The following is an 18263-nucleotide window of genomic DNA, read 5'->3' on the forward strand; positions in this document are numbered from 1 at the left end:
TCTAATATTGTAATTTGTTTGATTTCTTAAACTCCACGATGAATTATAATCCTCCATTCACAGAAAAGATGGTAGAGATCGCGACAAATCAGGGTACGAAATCTTTCAACTGGCGTCCAGACCGGTGACAAATAAGAGAAAGCTCATCTACCAATCACGGACAAGATGGTAGAACCAACAGCCAATCACTCGCGGGCTTGCTCAAGTGTCATCCAACGGGCAATAAGATTGTAAGACCGCCGTTCCGACAAGAAGTTTCCAAAATGGTGCTCGAAAGTACTATGGTCTGGTAAGGAGCGTAGTATTGTTATTTTAACGCGGTTTTACTCTTTAAACGGATCTTGCGATAAACTGATAAAGGATTCAGTTAAAAATAAGTGGTTAAATTCGGTTTTGGCGTCCATGTCGAACGGTTGAGAAAATGTCAACTGTCTCTTTTGACGTCTCGTACAGCTGAGTCATTTCGGTAATGCTAATTTTAAAGCCTCGCATTACAATAATATTGACACATTCAAACGTATTCTACATTTTAAAGCTCTTAATATGAATGATAACCTATTGTCACCGACAAGAAAAAAAAGATTTTAAAAGAACCTTTTGGTAGCATTAGCAAGTACGAAGGGGGACTATATAAACGAATACTAACGTAGCCTTTACGCTTTCATATTAACAAGGTTTAGTCCGTACTAACTTCAAAAGTAAAAGATTATATTTTGACGTCAAAGTCGTACTCTTACGAATAAAGTCGTGTTTCTGCCTTGATTTAAAGGTAATTATATGACAACTGGTGGATTTACAAGCACTATGTTCGTCTTAAAAGTATGAATAGACTAGAAAATGTACATTTTTAGTGAGAATATTCAAGTTGATCCTCATAAAATTACAACTAATTCTAACGTTTTTTTTTTTACTCCCAATATGTTTCTCTCAAATATACACTTTTTTTAAATCTCACGAAAAATCACAGCGTGCAAGACATGTTCAAAGTAAACAAGCAAATATTTCAATTTAATCTCTCGTCTAAAATTATATCTATTTTTACATCACTATGAGTTCAAGCTGAATATTTTATGAAATGTCAAATACACAACTTTGGACATGACTATAAACACGTTTTGTTTTTTTTTTGTTTTTTGTCAACAGCGTGGACAACAGCGAATACATGCGAAATGGCGATTTTCTACCAACGAGGCTTCAAGCTCAGCAAGACGCCGTCAACATTGTGTGTCACTCCAAAACACGGAGCAACCCCGAGAACAACGTGGGCCTCATCACCATGGCCAAGTATGAGAGCTATAAAAAGTATCTCTTTAATTTAAATAGCACAGATTATAGCGCGCATTAATTGTGGATTTTATTTTTTTTACATCACAAATACCTGATCTATGAAGAGGGGCGTGTGGACTTATTTTATCGATTGTACCCTCTTTATCGGCTCCCCGATGAATTATTGCGCTCGTCTGCTTTAGTAACTGCGAGGTGCTGACCACGCTGACGCCCGATTCTGGACGCATCCTATCCAAGCTTCATGCCGTCCAGCCCAGAGGGAACATTTGCTTCTGCACAGGCATTCGAGTGGCCCACGTGCGTGTTCCGTTAAATATAAATAGAACTCTTGGGGGGGGGTCTGTGCACCACAACTAAATGGAATGCGTATGTTCATGTTCCTGTGCAGCTGGCTCTAAAGCATCGCCAAGGTAAAAACCACAAGATGAGGATCATCGCCTTTGTGGGGAGTCCCGTGGAGGATAACGAAAAAGAAGTGAGTTCTGGTTTCGTCTAGTCGTTTCTTTTCCAAACCGTAATTGACTCAAATTTGTCTTTTTCTTTGTGCGGTGCAGCTTGTCAAAATGGCAAAGCGCTTGAAAAAGGAGAAAGTGAATGTGGATATTATCAACTTTGGAGAAGAGGTGAGGAGAATAATCCCCCCACCCCCTGTTATATTATGATGTGTATATACTAAATCTGAATAAATATTAAATAATTAGGATATTACACTACAGCAGATTTACATTGTAAATGATCAAATCACAGAATAATCGCCATTTGTGGAAAACAAATACCGTAATTTCCGTCCGACAAGCCGCGACTCCCCCCCCCCCCCCAAACACTCTTTTCAACCCTGCGGTTTATGCGGTGATGCGGCTAATTTGTGCAATTTTTTTTTCTAACGACCACAAGGGGGCACTCGAGCGGAAAAGGTAAGAGTGAGACCGGTGGAATATATGTGCCGAGGAAGTGACCACCAATGAGATTTCATGACTTTCGTGAGCATTTGGTCAAGACATCACATCACCACCCCGGGCTATTAAGTGAAGCAGGTCGGGCATTAGACGAGGAAATGGCTGCTCATAAACTCATCGTCATCGTCCGCTTTCAGGAGTTGAACACCGAGAAGCTGACGGCCTTCATCAACACGCTCAACGGCAAGGAGGGCGCCGGCTCTCACCTGGTCACGGTGCCCCCGGGGCCCAGCCTGGCTGACGCCCTGCTCTCCTCGCCCATCCTCGCCGGCGAAGGCGGCTCCATGATGGGCCTCGGCGCCAGCGACTTTGAATTCGGCGTTGACCCCAGCGCCGACCCGGAACTGGCCCTTGTAAGCCAACACAACACGACGTCAGTACTTTGGAGGAAGAGCTGTGGAACATCCATCCATTTTCTTTGCCGCTTATCCTCATGAGGGTCACGGGGAGTGCTGGAGCCTATCCCAGCTGGCAACAGGCAGGAGACACAGGGTACACCCTGAACTGGTTAACAGCCAATCGCAGGGCACATGGAGACAAACAGCCGCACTCACAATCACACCTAGGGGCAATTTAGAGTGTCTAATTCATGTTGCACATTTTTTTGGGGATGTGGGAGGAAACCGGAGTTCCCGAAGAAAACCCACGCAGGCATGGGGAAAACCTAGGCGGGGCCGGGATCGAACTCGGGTCCTCAGAACTGTGAGGCCAACCCTTTACCACCTAAACCACCGTGCCGCCAGCTGTGAAACGTTTACTGAAAAATTTATTTTTATGATTTAAAAGATACAAAATTATGTTGGATCTTAACATTGCATGTTTTTATTATTCCCAGTTACCCAATTAAGCAGTTATTTAATAACATTGAAATTGTCCAATTGTTAATTTTGCTTAATTTTCCCCCGTTCTATTTATTCTCAACTAATGAATAGCTTAACAAAAGAAATGTAGAATTGTTTTACTAAGTCATTTTAAATAAATTAACCAATATTTGTAAATGCTTTTCAAAACCAATTTTAGTATGTTTAACTTTAAATCAATTAAAAAAATTAAGTGTAAAATTGTTAATTGTTTACAATAAATATACAAATTACTTTAGTGAATTTTAAGTATCAAATTTTACTAATTTCTTACATCAACCATTTAATTTTTTTAACTTTTTAATGACTTACAGGGAACTTTTTTTTAAAAAAAGGAATGTAAACAAAATTGTCTTTCATTAGTATATATTTTTTTTTTTAGAATTTCCAATCAATTCTCATTTCATGATAAAATGTAAATTAAAAATATAACCAAACACATACAAATGAATCATTTAGTGACAAAAGGAGCAAAATGAACACTACACACCTTTGAGCGCCTCCCTCGCATTCCAATGACGACATCCCGATCGTGTTCGCAGGCGTTGCGCGTGTCCATGGAGGAGCAGCGTCAGCGGCAGGAGGAGGAGGCCCGCAGAGCCACGGCGGCGTCGGTGGCCGAGGGCACTGTGCCCATGCCCGCGGTGGATGGTACGGACGCCCCGTACTGCCTAACAGAGTAACCGAACACATCATTAAATACCATTTCCGCCCCCCCTTCAGAATCAGAGGAGGCTTTGCTGAAGATGTCCGTGTCGCAGCCTGAGGCGGGCGCGGCCGTGATACCCGACTTCAGTAGCATGACAGAAGAGGAGCAGATCGCCTACGCCATGCAGATGTCCCTCGCCGGAGGAGGTCAGCTCCACGTCGACCACACTTAACTGCAGATGGGGGACGCGTCTTATTCAGGGAACTCAAACTTTTGTCCTGTTTTTGTCATGTACCAGAGTATAGTGATACGGACACAAGTGTTCCAATGGACGCAACAGACTCTGTTAAGGTAAACAAGGCCGTGTTGTGTTCTGTCTCACTCAGTACAAATTCATGATTTGATTTTAAGGCCATAACGAAGTGCTCATTTTTTTTTTTTTTTTTTTTTTTTTTTCCCCCGCTCCTACTCACCCAAGGAGGAAGATGACTATGATGTGATGCAGGACCCGGAGTTCCTGCAGAGCGTGCTGGAGAACCTGCCCGGCGTGGACCCCAACAACGAAGCCATCCGCAACGCCATGGGTTCCCTGGCTTCGCAGACGGGGAGCAAGCCCGACGGCAAAAAAGATGACGAAAAGAAGAAATGAGAGCCGTTAAACATCGAGCTGCGGAATGATGGTCGTGAACCCCATAGTTAATCTCATTTTTTTTTTTTGACATTTAATATCACCCCAATAAACAACTATTCATTCATTTTCTATAGCACGTCTCCTTATTATGGTTGCGGGTGAGCCGAATCATATTCCATCTGATTTGGGATTGACCTTGGACTGGTCGCCAGCCAATCACAGGGCACATGTAAACAATTTGGGATTCACAAAAAAGGAAGTAAACGTGGATGTTTTTGGAATACGGGAGGAAGCCCGAGTACCTAGAGAAAACTCATATATGCATATGCTAATGCAATATTTTTTCTATGAAAAAAATACTTATTTTTAAAATACTGAATTTAGGTGTTAACCCACGACACCCAAGAATACTTAAGAGTAATTTTTTAAAACATTTTAATTTAATACATTTAAAAATGGAATAATTTTGTCTTAACTTAAGACAGTTGATGATTTTCTTGAAATTAGACAACAGGACCCAGAAGCCTGCTTATTTTTAAATACTTCAATATCATAAAAAATGTCACATAATGAATGTGTTACTCAGGACAAATAAGTCATTATTAATGTAATGCTAAGTTCAAAGTGACGTGTAATCAGTAAATACATAATAAAGAGTACATATGCTAATGCAACTCCAGCACAGCATATGTCCATTGAAACAATGCGGTGCATTTTGACGTCCCTGACTGGTGAGCCCTGGTCACGTGACGGGAAGCGCTCGCGTTTTCAGCTGCAACCCGAGCTAAAGGATAGTCGGAAATCGCACGTCCAGGTAAACAATCAAAAACGCCCCGTTCGTGAACGCGAGAATCCTCGGGCAGCCCGTCCCACCCCGCGCCGTCGCTGACGTCTTGTAATGGCTGTCACCCCATCGCCTGGCTGTTGTGTTTTTCTCCCCCCACCCCTCCAAATGGCGAAGGCTAGCCTGTTAGCTTGGTGACCCCCTTCTTCTCAGTCTCTGGCCAGCTAGCCAGCGGTCCTCCGTCGGGGAAAGTGGGGGGTAGGGGGGTATTGTTCCGGAGCCGATGTCGCCGTCACGCAAGGCGGCGACGCTCGGACGGCCGCCCCGTTTGCAACCGCCTTGTTATCGGACATGCATTAATACCAAATATGCAGTTTTTGCCTCCCATTCAGAGTATGATATGCGCCGAAGGAGGGGTTTGGATGCAGTCGGGCTAACTGGCTAATGCTAACCGATGTCACACTCTGGCCTGTATGTGAAAATGCAATTACACCTGCTCATTTTTCAAATAACCGTTATTTGAATTTTATTGTTTCAAACTAAATGATAGATTGAGCATGTTGGGTAGTGGTGAGCGCCTCTGCCTCGCAGCCCAATGTTCTGAGTTTGAATCTGAGCTGAGTTTTTATGTTCTCCCATTGCTTGTATGGATATTACACATGTATGAAGGCTTTCTTACACATTCCAAAAACAATGTTTGGTTCACTGTACAGCTGTTTGTCTATATATGCCCTGTGATTGGCTGGCGACCAGTCCAGGGTTTGAAATGTGCCATGAAGGCTCCATAATATTCATTTTTCTGCCCTTTTCCCAGGTGCTAATCCCGTAATGGGGGACATGAAGACCCCAGATTTTGATGACCTGCTGGCAGCGTTTGACATTCCGGACATAGACGCCAAGGAGGCCATCCAATCTGCGCCGGATGAGGCAGAAGGACCCCATGGGCCCGCCGGGGCGCCCCTGGTTAAGTCAGACGCCACGGTGGGGCCATCCAGCCCCTCGGACCCACAGGGGGACACGTCTATTGTGAGTGTCATCGTGAAGAACAAAGTACGCGCCGAGACGGCGGCCGGCGGTGAGGATGGTGACGCGGAGCCGGACGCCATCGACGTGATCGCAGGGGTGGACATGGTCCCTCGTCTTGGCGGGATGGCTGAACCGGATGTTCTCAATCACAACGGTTTCGGGGTTTCTGGGGTCCCCGCCCCGCTCTCCGTCAGCCAGTCCAACGGTGCCCCGTGGCCCCTCAGTGTCCCTAAATCGTCAACGGAAACTTTGAGTCCGGCCAAGTCCGCTAAGCAGGGAGGAAACATTTTTAACAGACTGAAGCCTCTGCTGGGCCCCGGTTCTGGAGATCCGGTTGGCCGGGCAAGGAAGATGCAGCTCCTGCAGCAGCAGCAGGATGCGGCACAGGAGAGAGTGGAGGGCCTCAAAGCTACGCTAGCCTCTGGATCTTCCGCAGGACTCGCCCCGACTTACTTCCCGGCCCCCAAGCCTCTTCCCGCGCCGCCCGCCACTCTCTCCTCACATATCAAGTCTTTTAACGGCACCCCTAAAATGGCGGACTATCAGCACCAGCAGATGGAGGAAGAGGAGGAGGATTCTGATGCAGATTTGGACAGTCCGCTGGTCATCCAGGAGAACCCGGACTCTCCGGTTTCCGCTCAGATGAACAGCCGTTATAAAGATCTAACCCAGCCCACGTTGTCCGCTCCGTCTCTCCCCAAGCCTGGGTACACCCCCCAGGGGGGCTCAGGTGGAAGCGAGACCCCTCAGCCAGAAGAGAAGCACTCAGAGCACGTCATAGAGGAGAGGGACTCCCCGGAGAGTCCGGAACCAGAGGCGCCAAAGTCAACCACTCAAGTGGCGTCCGCCAAAAGGTGTTCCAGCCCCGCGGGGGCCTCCACGCCGTCGTCGGAGCTCAGGGAGCCCAAGGAGGAGGAGGAGGAGATGGAGGTAGGAAACGGGATCGACAAAACGGCGGATGGGAACGCCGACAAGTCAGAAAACGCTTGTGAGGAGAAGCTGGAGACGGACGAGGGCAAGCCCAAAGTGGTCCCCGCCGAGGGTGCCGTCGTCGCCGTCCCGGCTGCTCCGGGGGCTCCCTCGCGACCACTCAAAGTGCGAATAAAGACCATCAAAACGTCCACGGGCGGCATCACCAGAACGGTGACGAGGGTGGCCTCCAAGGGCGCCGCCGGTGGCAAAGGGCCTGACCCGAAAGTGGGAGGTGAGCGCAAGGCACTGGCCAACAAAGCTCAAAAGAGTGATCAGCAACAGAATGTGAGCGCCCTGAACGCCCTACCAGTGTCCACGCTCGCCGCCAGCAGCGTCATGCTCGCCGCTGCCACTAAAGTACAGAACAAAATGGCCGCCTCCGACAAGGCGAAGGTTTCGGTCACCGCCGTCAACATCACAAAATCCGCCGCCCTGCCCGCCACTCCCGTGGCCTCGTCGCCCAAGTTTTCCGGGATCAGCGTGCGGGCAGCCGCAAAAGGCTCGCCCAACGGCGCCGGCGGCAACTCCCAGTCGAATAAACCCGCCTCCATCGTCAACAGCACGGGCGCCGTCATCTCCCGAAGCCAGTCCAGCCTGGTGGAGGCTTTCAACAAGATCCTCAACAGCAAGAACCTGCTGCCCAGCTACAAGCCCGACCTGTCGGCGCCGCCGCCCCCCGAATGGGGGCTCCCGCTACCGGCCGCGGGGTACCGCTGCCTGGAGTGCGGCGACGCCTTCGCCCTGGAGCGTAGCCTGGCGCGCCACTACGACCGGCGCTCGCTGCGCATCGAGGTGACGTGCAACCACTGCGCCAAGCGGCTGGCGTTCTTCAACAAGTGCAGTCTGCTGCTGCACGCCCGCGAGCACAAAGAGCGAGGCCTGGTCATGCAGTGCTCGCACCTGGTGATGAGGCCCGTCACCGTGGAGCAGATGATTGGACAGCAGGACGTCACGCCCGTCGGTAGTAAGCGCAAAAATTAGGGGTGGGAAACCTTGCTGGGGGGACGGGGAAAGTGGTACAACCAATGCTACTTGGTGGTTTGAATTTTTTTTTTTTTTTTAGTTTTTGTTTTTAAAGCATACAGGTGGGCCAGATTTTTCATACATGAAGTTGAAAAAAAAAGTGTAAAAATACCAAATATTTTTATTATTTATTATTTTATTCCTGACTTTGTGCAGAAAGGTCTATTTTACTATTTTCATTTTCTATATATAATCAATCAAGGAGAAAAAAATATCCCCTTTTAAATCGCTAATTTTTTTGAAATATTTTAACTACTCGAAATGAAATGTTAAATGTATATTTGTTTTAATATGTAACTCCAAAATGAATAGACAAATGCGCCGTTTAACCTGAGCAACTTCGCCTCCCCGCCAGGCATGCTCTCCTCTTCGTCCCCCTCCGCCGCCGCCGCCGGCTCCAGCCCAATGAAGGACGGCGTGGCGGCGCCCGCCGGAGGTCCGCCCCGACAGGTCCGGCGCGCCCCGCAGAGCCCGCAGGCGCTGATGCCGCTGCCCTGCAAGAAAGCCGAGAGCCTGCAATACAACAACTACAAATGCCCCGAGTGCCAGACGCAGTTCTCCAGCAAGACGGCGCTGGTCTCCCACTTCCAGCAGATCAGAGCCGCGCCCAATTCGGTGAGGTCACGTGACCAGAAAGTATCGAACCTGCGCACAAAATACCCCATAAAACGTACACGCATGCCGTCCTGTTCCAGACGTGCTCTCAGTGCTCTCCGCCCATGATGCTGCCAAACACGTGCGCCGTGTCCGCCCACCAGAGGATCCACAAGCACAAAGCACCCTACGTGTGCCCCGAGTGCGGGGGGGTGGCGCGGCAGGCCGGCTTCCAGACCCACCTGGACGAGGCCTGCCTGCACTTTGCTCGCCGCATCGGCTACAGGTGAGGGCGCCACGCGGAGCCAGACCAGATTTTCTGAGCATCCTCGGTCACGCGTGCTTGGTTTCAAGGTGCTCGAGTTGCCAAGTGGTTTTCGGCGGCTTGAACTCCATCAAGTCCCACATCCAGACGGCCCACTGCGAGGTGTTCCACAAATGCCCCAGCTGCCCCATGGCGTTCAAGTCGGCGCCCAGCGCCCAGACGCACATCGGCACGCAGCACCCGGCGCTCACCGGCGGACAGGCCAAGTACGAACCTCACGTGCTTTCGCTTCCTCCGCCGTCACTCTAACCGCTTCATCTGCTGGCAGGATGATCTACAAGTGTGTCATGTGCGACACAGTTTTTACCCAAAAGCCCTTGCTCTACATGCACTTTGACACGCACCTGGCCAAGCAAAAGGTGCACGTGTTCAAGTGTCCCGACTGCACTAAGCTGTACGCGCAGAAAGGCTCCATGATGGAGCACATCAAGGTGGGTCAGCACTTGTCTTCTTCAACACGTTTAAGACGCCCCTGTTTCTCATTTAATCACCGTCATGCTATTCAGACGGCGCACAGGGGCCCAGCGGCGAAACAGGAAGCCGCCGCCGAGCCCCCCGCCGCCACCACCCCCGTCCCGACGTCAGGCCCCAAGGCCAAACCCTCCGCCAAGCCCGACAACTCAGACGGCGAGGACTGGGGGCGAGATCAGGAGGAGGAAGAGGACGAGGAGGAGGAGGAGGAGGAAGAAGAGGACGACGACGGGGACGAGGACTACGAGGGGCCCGGCTCGGGGGTGGTCGGGGCGACGCCCGGTGCCCCGACCGAGTGGACCTGCCCGCAGTGCCAGAGCACCTTCACGGACAATGAAGACTATCTCAGCCACGTCAAGATGGAGCACGGCAAGGTGCCTTAAAACAGCTATCGACCATCGCCATTGTATTTAACGTCTACTTAACTGCAGCGTCTATTTTTCCTCCCCCGCCCCCACCACCGCAGTTCCCGTGTCGCATCTGCGGGGGGAACTTCAGCACGTCGTCCAGCCTCAGGCGCCACGAGAGAGTCATTCACGAGGGAAATAAGAGGGTCTTCCATTGCCAGTAAGAATCTTTCACACACGGCATCGGTAAAATCCCGAAGCTAATCCGATAAATTAGTACAGAGATTCTGCAAAGTTGCTGAAACGACGACTTCTCGCCATCAGATAATGAGATAAATAAATACAGGCAGGGTCGCCCGCCCGTCCGCTACTACTCTATCAAGTAGTGGCGATGTTGTTTATTCATTATTAGGAGTGGCGTTTCTGTAAAAACATCACGTAAAAAAAAAACAACATTCAATTACCGTAATTTCGCGAGAGAAAGACCAAAGAGAAGGTTGATGGATGTTGTGAGAGAAGACATGAGGCCAGTTGGGTGTTAGAGAAGAAGATGGAGGAGAAAAAGATAACACGCTGTGGCACCCCTAACGGGAAAAGCCGAAAGCAAAAGAAGAAGTGTTAAATATGGGTTATCAACAGTATTAATGAAATGTTCTGCCATCATTGAGCATTTATTTGAGTTGGTTGAGGGATTCTGTTCTACAATACAAGTACAAATCTAACAAAATATAAATACAGATAATTCCCAATATTTTGATGGTGCGCATTGTACAAGAAGGCTTTCCATGATTTTTTTTTTTTTGGTCAACATTGGGGGTGCGCGTTATACTTCAGTAAGCATTATACTCGAGAAATGACGGTAATTCCCTGGGAGTGTGTATTATATCAAATGTCGTTACATAGTATTTTTGTAACTAGTAATAGTGAATCGTCTCTCGTGGTTTATTACTTTTGTGGCAGGTATTGCACAGAGGGTAAACGAACCTTTGGCAGCCGCTTCCTGCTGGACAAACACATCCGACTCAAGCACAGAGGCACGGACGGCCAGGTGAGTTGGTTCCGTCTTTCACGTCGAGCCACAACCTTGTTTTCTGGGTTCTTGGCGTAAAACGGCAATCTGGCACCAGTTGATTTTTCTAGCTGCTGCACGTGCGACTGAAAAAAATGAAGCTGAGTTGTCCACTTGAAAAAAATTGCCAGTTGGTATTTCCGACAAGGGTCAAAGATTTTATTTTGAAAATGGGTAATTTACTCACCATTTTGGACTCGTCTGAAATTTTTCGGGCTCCACAGGCGGCGCCAATGACCAGGAAGCGCGCCGCCACGGGCACAGAGGGTCCCGGCAGCTCTTCGGAGCAGGACGGCGAGGGCGGCGCTCCCGGCAGCAAGCCTGCGGCCGACGAAGAGAACGCCCCGGAGGACGGCGAGGAACCGGGCGCCGGCCCCGCCAAAAAAAGCCGGGCCTCCGCTGAGCCGGAGGAGGAGAGCGGCAGCGTGTTCCGATGCGTGCCCTGCGGCTTCTCCACAGAGGACGGCGCAGAATTCCAGCGCCACATCCCGCAGCACCGCGCAGACACGGCCTCTTTCCAGTGCTTGCAGTGCGGCGTGTGCTTCGCCTCGGCCGGGTCGCTGGGCCGACACCGCTTCATCACTCACCGCGTGCGGGACGCCCAGGGCGACGCTGACCGCGGCGCGGGACGGGCTTCCCCGGACGGCTCGCCCCGCGCCGGCGCGGCCTCGCCCCAAGCTCTGGGCGAGGACGCCGACGGCAACCTGATCTGCAGGGTGTGCGGGCGGCGCTTCGATAAGGCGTCGGACCTCAACACCCACTTCCGGACCCACGGCATGGCCTTCCTCACTGCGCACAAGACGGACAAGCCCCAGTAGGACAAAAACGAGCCAGGCTATAACAGGGGTTCTCAAACTTTTAGGGTCCGGGGAGAACATTTTCCAAAAGGACCCCCTCCGTAATCTACAGAGCACTGAAATTAACTTTTAGCTGTCAACCGTTTCAACTTAAATATTACTAAACTGTTCATTGAACCAAATTAAACGTAATGAGTCTTTGAGTGCAGTGAAATCCCTGCCGTGAATAGCGAAAATCAGCACCCCCCCCCTCCCCCCAAAGGGTTGAAAATTGCCTGTAGGTGTCATAAAATGGCATCAAAACACTACTTTTCTACCAGACAGGGCAGTCGCTTGTCAAAATGAACACGTTCACTGCCATTGACGGCTTTAGAACTCAAAATATCCAAGTTAGCGTCAACATGGTACATAAGCATCAGGTGCCAAACCAAAACTTGTTAAGACAGGGTGAATACATTTTTTAAAAAAACCTGCAAATGGGTAAATTTGTGAGTACTGAATTGCAAATATGTGGGGGAAAACTATTAATAAACCCCTGATAGTCGCAGATAAGAGGGACTGAGCAGGGACAGATTGTAAATACACCAAAAACTAGAATCCCCAAACACCTACATATTTCTAATTAATTTGACTAACATTACTCGGGGAAAAAAATTAATTTCTTTGCAGATTAATTTATATGTATGATCCTTACTACTCTTATTAGCCAGAGTTTTTAGCACCATCTTAAAGAGCGTTATAGAAAACACCCAAAAATGTGAATAGGTAAATAATCGCGTCACAGATTTGAACTGGCCCAAAAAGTTATGACGTATGTTTGTTTAGTATGTTGAACTGGCTTTCCCTATTTGTTTAAAAAAAAAAAAAAAAAACAAACAAAAAAATGTACTTAAAAGTTAATTACAAAAATATTTGACAGACCCCAGTTTGAGAACCACTGCTCTAGAATGTTTTCGTCACCCTACATCTTGTCGTGCATGCCCGGACTTCCTCCCCGTTTTGAGTGACATATTTTACGCTGCACGGCCGCCATTTTACTGACCTCTCTCGAACTCTTTGATTTGTACTCGTGATATTTATTATTTATCAATCAAACACTACTGCGAGACCACGCGCGGATGGTTGTTGAAGGTGTTCGTTAAGAAGTTTGGGGGTAGTCCACGTTTTTTTTTTGTCATGTAAATACATGATTACACTACAACAAGAAAAAAAAAATTACTTGCTATGATAATGTGAATACGTGTAGTATTTGTACTTGTACTGTTCCTTTTTATTCCAAGTATCAAACAAGCGCCCCAGTAAGAGGAAGTCGATGTCTATCAATAATCGTATTTCTTTTATAATGTTTGGGGGGGGGTAAATACCTGTTTTGTTTGTATCTTTTTATATATGTGTCATATATTTATATAGATGGATGATAATAGTGGAACATTCATGTTTTTTTTTTCCATGGTTGTCTGCTTGCTGAAAACGCCATACACAACACTTTTGTGCAGTTTCCAAATAAATGTCAAAAAGAGATTTCAATTTGGATCGCGTGTTTATAGCATCTGACAACTGAGGTGACGACGGTGCAGGATATTCTCTTAATTTTTATAGCTTTTTGTAAAATGATTTATTCCTCATTATATCAGTAGATCCAAAAAGAGAACATGATTTTGGTTTGCCTCTTCGGTTTATATTTGACGAGAATGGCACGTAAAGTTGAGTTAGGGCCTCGATTTCACTTTTAAATTAACAACCAAGTAGGCTAATTTACAATTCAAACATTTTAAAATTGTTAATATGAATTATATTCAATTTCACTTTAGATACTGTTATCTAGGCTGGGGACGTAGAGTAAGAGGCAAAAAATAAAATCTACTAGATGGCAAAAGGTATCATTAATTATTGACATTCAAACAAAACAATAAAAAACGTTTATCTAAACACGCCAATATTTCATGTTAGATCATCATCGTATCCACACAAACATATATACATACTGTATATGCATATTGATAATGTGCCGTGATATGTTTGGTCTACTACTCTATGCAGTCTAGTAAATAAATTCCCCATTGGCCACAATTTCTAAATGACAAACACCCATTTAATAATATTAAGTCATGATTTAGAAAGCCATTACGATACTTTTGGCCAAAAAAATAATACATATCAACAAAAAGCATGAATGATAAAATATTGTACATTATTTGCAGGCTTGGTTAAACACAGGAAAAATAAAATACTTACACATATAGCCTACTGTTTGTGGCAGCTAAGACTTTCCTGTCTCGAACCAGAACCAGAACCTCAGAAAGTTGGGGAAAAGGTGCGCTCACCTGCCGACAGTTGGCCCTGATTACGCTGCTCTCATTGGCTCGTTCGAACTCGCCCTCTTCCCGCTGTCTAAAACAGCGTAGCGGCTAACCCTACGACACGAGCGCTCGATTCCGCCTGCTGTGCAAATTCTAAAAATCAATTCTTTTTAAAAACTCATTCAAAGCCACAAATTCACAACATAGCATTTTTTTTTTTAAACACAACAAACAACATTATTTATTTTCATTCAGGGCAATACAAAAATAAATGCATCGTGGCGATCGGGGATTAGTCTGCGAAATGATCTCACCTTCCGGCATCGGCGTACAATTAACATCAACTCTTTAACATAAATAAAACGTGTGCGTGTGTAGGAATGAAGTCATTTAAAGTTCCCAAAGAGCTTTGAGAAGAAGTCGCTGTCATCATCCCTCATGTCTGAAAAGGAAGTGTCTGAAATGAGAGCAGATGTTGAATGAGCGCAGGTCCTATACCGTAAACCGATATGAACCCACGTCAATAGAACAGAACTACAGGGAACGCACATATATAGAGCTCGTGCACCCACGTCATAAAATCACATGACTTTTGTTTACGTTGCGGCCACACGTTAAACCTCTCCGTGACAGACACTTTTTTAAAAAAAAAAAAAATGCATTGTTCTCAAATGAGTCCAATGCGCATTTAAAACAAAGAAAATAAACCGCTGGGATAGGCTTCAGCCCGCGTACACGGAAGAGTGTCGTGGCCACATGTTAACCTACGTAAACATCACTGTGACTGGATTATTTTCTTTTTTTAAATACGCATTGGACTCATTTGAGAACAATGCATATTAAAAAAAAAAAAAAAAGTGTCGGGAGAGGTTTACCAAAGTTTAACGTGTGGCCGGAACACGCTTCCGTGTACGTTGGAGACGACTCCCTGTCTTTTTTTTTTTTTTTTTTTAAACGCAGACCCGCACTCAACAGCTCAAAAACTTTTTTCTTTCAATGTATTTGAGGGTCTTGCTCCGTAACCCCCACAAATATGAAGTCACATTTTGTGACAGTGTTTACGTACCTGGTAGAGCGGGTCCAGTTTGATGTTCTGGTCCCTCTAGACCGCCGCGGCCTCCCGAGCGGGTCATGGTGGTCTCCTCGTTGCCTCGGCTGTCTCGGACCGTGCGCCGCTCTTCCACAGTCTTGTCAACGGGATAAAACACACTCACGCTAAATGCTAATATATAAAATGCTAACATGTGACTAACGTATAACATTCTGATTTCTTCATGATCTTGTTTATGCATCATGCAAAAATTGCTGTATTTAAGATAGGAATTGGAATAAATCGGGCTAGCTACTAACTAGTTGACTGCCATCAGCTCATTACTTATGTGACAGTAAAATGTTTTTTTTTTAAAAAAAAAAAGATACAAAAACTCACCCCATCAGGCTTCGTCACTTTGGTGACGGTAATGGACTGGAAAAAGGACCTATTCCGAGGCTGCTGACTCGGCACCTGTTCAGGGGGCGGAGCCAGAATCTCATCCAAGCCGCCAGAGGATACGGCAGAGTCCAGATCTGGAAAAATGAAGATGGAACCACCAGAAGTTTATTAGGATCTTATGTCTGTTTGTGCTGTTTGGTGGTGAAGATCTGTTGTTCAATGCTACGTTAGCTTTGCACACCACCTGCTAGCTAAAGAACTGCAGATGGGGTCACAATTGAGATGGGAATTGGGACAAATCATTTTTTCCAGATGAAGCCACAACACTACTTTTACAATCTGTCTTGATTCCATGTTTTCAATGTATTACCATTGTCTTGAAACTTACAGTATTTTCCGCAGTCTAAAGCGCACCTAAGAGCCTTTAATTTTCTCAAAAACTGACAGTGCGCCTTATATATGCATCGATATTGAGCCATTAGCGCAGCCCATCTAACAGACGCATAACATAACCCCAGCCTTTAGTGTAGCATCTATTCCATGCGCCTGATAATGCGGTGCGCTTTATATATGAAAAAAAAAGTTTTAAAATAGGCCAGTCATTGTCATAAGGTGCGCCTTATAGTGCGGAAAATACGCTAAGGTAATTCACGTGTTTTTCCAGGATCTCCAGAAATGACTTCCTTCAGGTTTCTGAAATCGGTAAAACGGCCTCGTTGCAGCGCCATCTGTTGCTTTGTTGTGTATGTGAAAGCCTCGAAAAGTTTGGCTTGAAACATAGCAAATAAATAAAATCTGGGGGGAAAAAAAAAAAAAAAAATGGGACACAAGTGGTACCGCGATAATCACACACCTCTGTCTTCTTTACGGTCATCTTCGGGAGTTTTCTGTAGTCTGTGTCTCCAAACATCCGTGAACTGAAGACAAAAAAAAAAATCAGAGCTGCCAAACTGTAATAAAAGCAAGCAAAATTGTTCTATAATTCTATAATCGACATCTCATTTACTTTTGAAAAAGGGGCGGAGCCAGGGTATTGCAGCGAAGGACGGACATCACTTCTCCTCTGTCCGTCGCTGTCAGGGGATTTGAGCATGAAGTCTCTCAGGGAGTTCCCGCTGGATCCATGTTGTCTTCCTTCGTGACGCGGCGGTGGCGCGATGCTCGGAATGCCTAAAGCACAAGATGATGGGCGCCTTCACAAGTCTAAACATTTGCCGCGTGCCGTCACTAAAATGGCGGCGTTACCGGCACGCGAGTCCAGGCGTCCAAGTTGGGAAAAAATCTCCTCCATCTCCCTGAGGACATTTCCAAACAGAGGAGGTTCGTGGATTCTCATCCCCTCGGGACTAACGCTGAAGCCGAACTTCCACGCGCTGTCAAAGGGGTCCTGCCCTTCCCCCCTGAAGCCATCATAGGAGAAGGCGTCGTCTTCGTCATCATCGTCCTCTTCCCGGGTCATGGCTTCAAAGAAGGGGTCCCTGTTGAATTTGATTAGCCAAATGGTGAGAAAGCTTCCATTTTCACAAGTATCGTGTATTGACCCAGAAAATATCACAAAAGTTTGTTTTGTTTTATCGCTTTGATTTTTACAAAAACGTTTGGGATTCAGGGTGAAATTTCAGAATTAATTTAAAATGCAATTTCACTTTTAAAGGTGAAGGTAATTTGACCTTTTCTAGCTGGTGAATACGCATCCATGTTTAATGTTTCAGCTCCTTTTGCACAATTCACAAGGAGATGAACAGCAAAATTCACACATTTTATTTTTACTTTCTAAGAACCTCAATTGCATGCACTTCTAGTTTCTGTGACCCCCGACTCTCTTTTCTCTTTCTCACATGCTTCTGACACTGTAAATTCAATGGTCACGTCCCTTTCAGAATCTGTTTATGGTGAGTTGTTCAAGCTTCATGCTGCACCCGGATAAATAGATGATATGAATAGATTATTTTTTAAAAGATCAGTGAGATATAATGTCACAGGATTAAGCATTAAGAACTAGTGACAGTGAGGATAAAAAATAAATAAATCATAAAAGGAACACTACTGTGGCATGTGACAAGACCCTCAATGACACGAACATAGTATTACACATAAATTGTATTTATTTCACAACTACAAACATTAAATGGAGGGCCTTCAAATTATTTGTTACACATTCTTCACGGTTTTGCTCGGCACCTGTACGCCGCGTATAACGGGGATTAAATGACAATTTTGTGCTAGTTTGACACTGCCTGGGAAGTAGCCCACTCCACTGTACATCAAATTACGTAAATGACACTTTGTGTCACAATAGTTTGAAATGTACGCGTAAAAGTGGTTCCAACTGTACCCCAAGTATAATTAAATGGTCAAGATGAAACTCACTGGCTTATAAATACGTACAATTAAAAGCTTAATATTATCATAGCAGTGCTAATACGCGTATTTTCAATTTGCGCTAGCTCAATGTTGGCTACATTAAGCTAACACGCATATTTTCCATTTTGGCTACATAACAGCGGTCACTTTACCCTCCGGCAAACTCACCTTTGACCACGAAAATGGCTACCGGGAACGCCGAAGAAGCCCCGAAATAAATCAAAAAGGCTCATTTGGCCTCCGTTGATTTAAAGGGAAAACGTGACTTAAGAGCAGCAGTTTGATAGCAAAGTAAAAAAAAAAAGTTTCCGACAGTGTCGTAAACGCTTTGCATGACCGAGCTACCGTCAAGCTGCTTTTCAACATAATTGCGATA

At 46.3% G+C, this 18263-nt stretch overlaps 3 protein-coding genes across 8 annotated transcripts; 2 read left to right on the forward strand and 1 right to left on the reverse strand.

The window, feature by feature from the left end:
- Window positions 1-136: 136 nt before the first annotated feature.
- psmd4a (proteasome 26S subunit ubiquitin receptor, non-ATPase 4a) lies at window positions 137-4512 on the forward strand. 3 transcript variants are annotated; one of them, XM_061817848.1, is made up of 10 exons: window positions 137-289; window positions 1144-1284; window positions 1470-1584; window positions 1676-1762; window positions 1842-1910; window positions 2381-2596; window positions 3646-3754; window positions 3827-3958; window positions 4051-4103; window positions 4231-4512. In XM_061817848.1, exons 1-10 carry the CDS (start codon window positions 264-266, stop codon window positions 4399-4401), a joined length of 1119 nt encoding a protein of 372 aa, XP_061673832.1. In that variant the 5' UTR covers window positions 137-263; the 3' UTR covers window positions 4402-4512. The 3 variants fall into 3 exon arrangements, with proteins under 3 accessions (XP_061673832.1, XP_061673842.1, XP_061673849.1); XM_061817858.1 differs by lacking the exon at window positions 137-289 and adding an exon at window positions 312-466; XM_061817865.1 differs by lacking the exon at window positions 137-289 and adding an exon at window positions 841-986.
- Window positions 4513-5072: 560 nt separating this feature from the next.
- Window positions 5073-14020, forward strand: znf687b (zinc finger protein 687b). Of its 4 annotated transcripts, none has more exons than XM_061817146.1 (10): window positions 5073-5197; window positions 5982-8129; window positions 8544-8803; window positions 8884-9068; window positions 9137-9313; window positions 9376-9538; window positions 9614-9952; window positions 10045-10145; window positions 10886-10973; window positions 11219-14020. In XM_061817146.1, the coding sequence occupies exons 2-10, from the start codon at window positions 5996-5998 to the stop codon at window positions 11810-11812; spliced, it is 4041 nt and encodes a 1346-aa protein (XP_061673130.1). In that variant the 5' UTR covers window positions 5073-5197; window positions 5982-5995; the 3' UTR covers window positions 11813-14020. The 4 variants fall into 4 exon arrangements, with proteins under 4 accessions (XP_061673130.1, XP_061673104.1, XP_061673122.1 ...); XM_061817120.1 differs by having other exon boundaries at window positions 10886-10972; window positions 11209-14020; XM_061817138.1 differs by having other exon boundaries at window positions 5982-8126; window positions 10886-10972; window positions 11209-14020.
- hax1 (HCLS1 associated protein X-1) lies at window positions 11670-18221 on the reverse strand. Its single transcript, XM_061817892.1, has 8 exons — window positions 18056-18221; window positions 16769-17001; window positions 16530-16693; window positions 16377-16440; window positions 15521-15657; window positions 15158-15278; window positions 14027-14548; window positions 11670-11783 (listed from the first exon to the last, which is right to left on the reverse strand). Exons 1-7 carry the CDS (start codon window positions 18118-18120, stop codon window positions 14478-14480), a joined length of 855 nt encoding a protein of 284 aa, XP_061673876.1. The 5' UTR covers window positions 18121-18221; the 3' UTR covers window positions 11670-11783; window positions 14027-14477.
- Between the last annotated feature and the right edge of the window lie 42 nt (window positions 18222-18263).

This window comes from Syngnathoides biaculeatus, chromosome 1, assembly GCF_019802595.1.
Source record: "Syngnathoides biaculeatus isolate LvHL_M chromosome 1, ASM1980259v1, whole genome shotgun sequence".
In the NCBI taxonomy this organism is placed as follows: domain Eukaryota; kingdom Metazoa; phylum Chordata; class Actinopteri; order Syngnathiformes; family Syngnathidae; genus Syngnathoides; species Syngnathoides biaculeatus.

Coding starts and splice junctions, on each gene's coding strand:
- hax1 (XM_061817892.1), bottom strand. CDS start 18,120: ATGAGCCTTTTTGATTTATTTCGGGGCTTCTTCGGCGTTCCCGGTAGC. Junction 16,441..16,529: donor GCTCCGCCCCTTTTTCAAAA/GTAAATGAGATG, acceptor TTTTGTCTTCAG/TTCACGGATGTTTGGAGACA. Junction 15,279..15,520: donor AAGTGACGAAGCCTGATGGG/GTGAGTTTTTGT, acceptor CCCGTTGACAAG/ACTGTGGAAGAGCGGCGCAC.
- psmd4a (XM_061817848.1), top strand. CDS start 264: ATGGTGCTCGAAAGTACTATGGTCTG. Junction 290..1,143: donor CTCGAAAGTACTATGGTCTG/GTAAGGAGCGTA, acceptor TTTTGTCAACAG/CGTGGACAACAGCGAATACA. Junction 1,585..1,675: donor CAGGCATTCGAGTGGCCCAC/GTGCGTGTTCCG, acceptor GTTCCTGTGCAG/CTGGCTCTAAAGCATCGCCA.
- znf687b (XM_061817120.1), top strand. CDS start 5,996: ATGGGGGACATGAAGACCCCAGATTTTGATGACCTGCTGGCAGCGTTT. Junction 8,130..8,543: donor GGACGTCACGCCCGTCGGTA/GTAAGCGCAAAA, acceptor CCTCCCCGCCAG/GCATGCTCTCCTCTTCGTCC. Junction 8,804..8,883: donor TCAGAGCCGCGCCCAATTCG/GTGAGGTCACGT, acceptor GTCCTGTTCCAG/ACGTGCTCTCAGTGCTCTCC.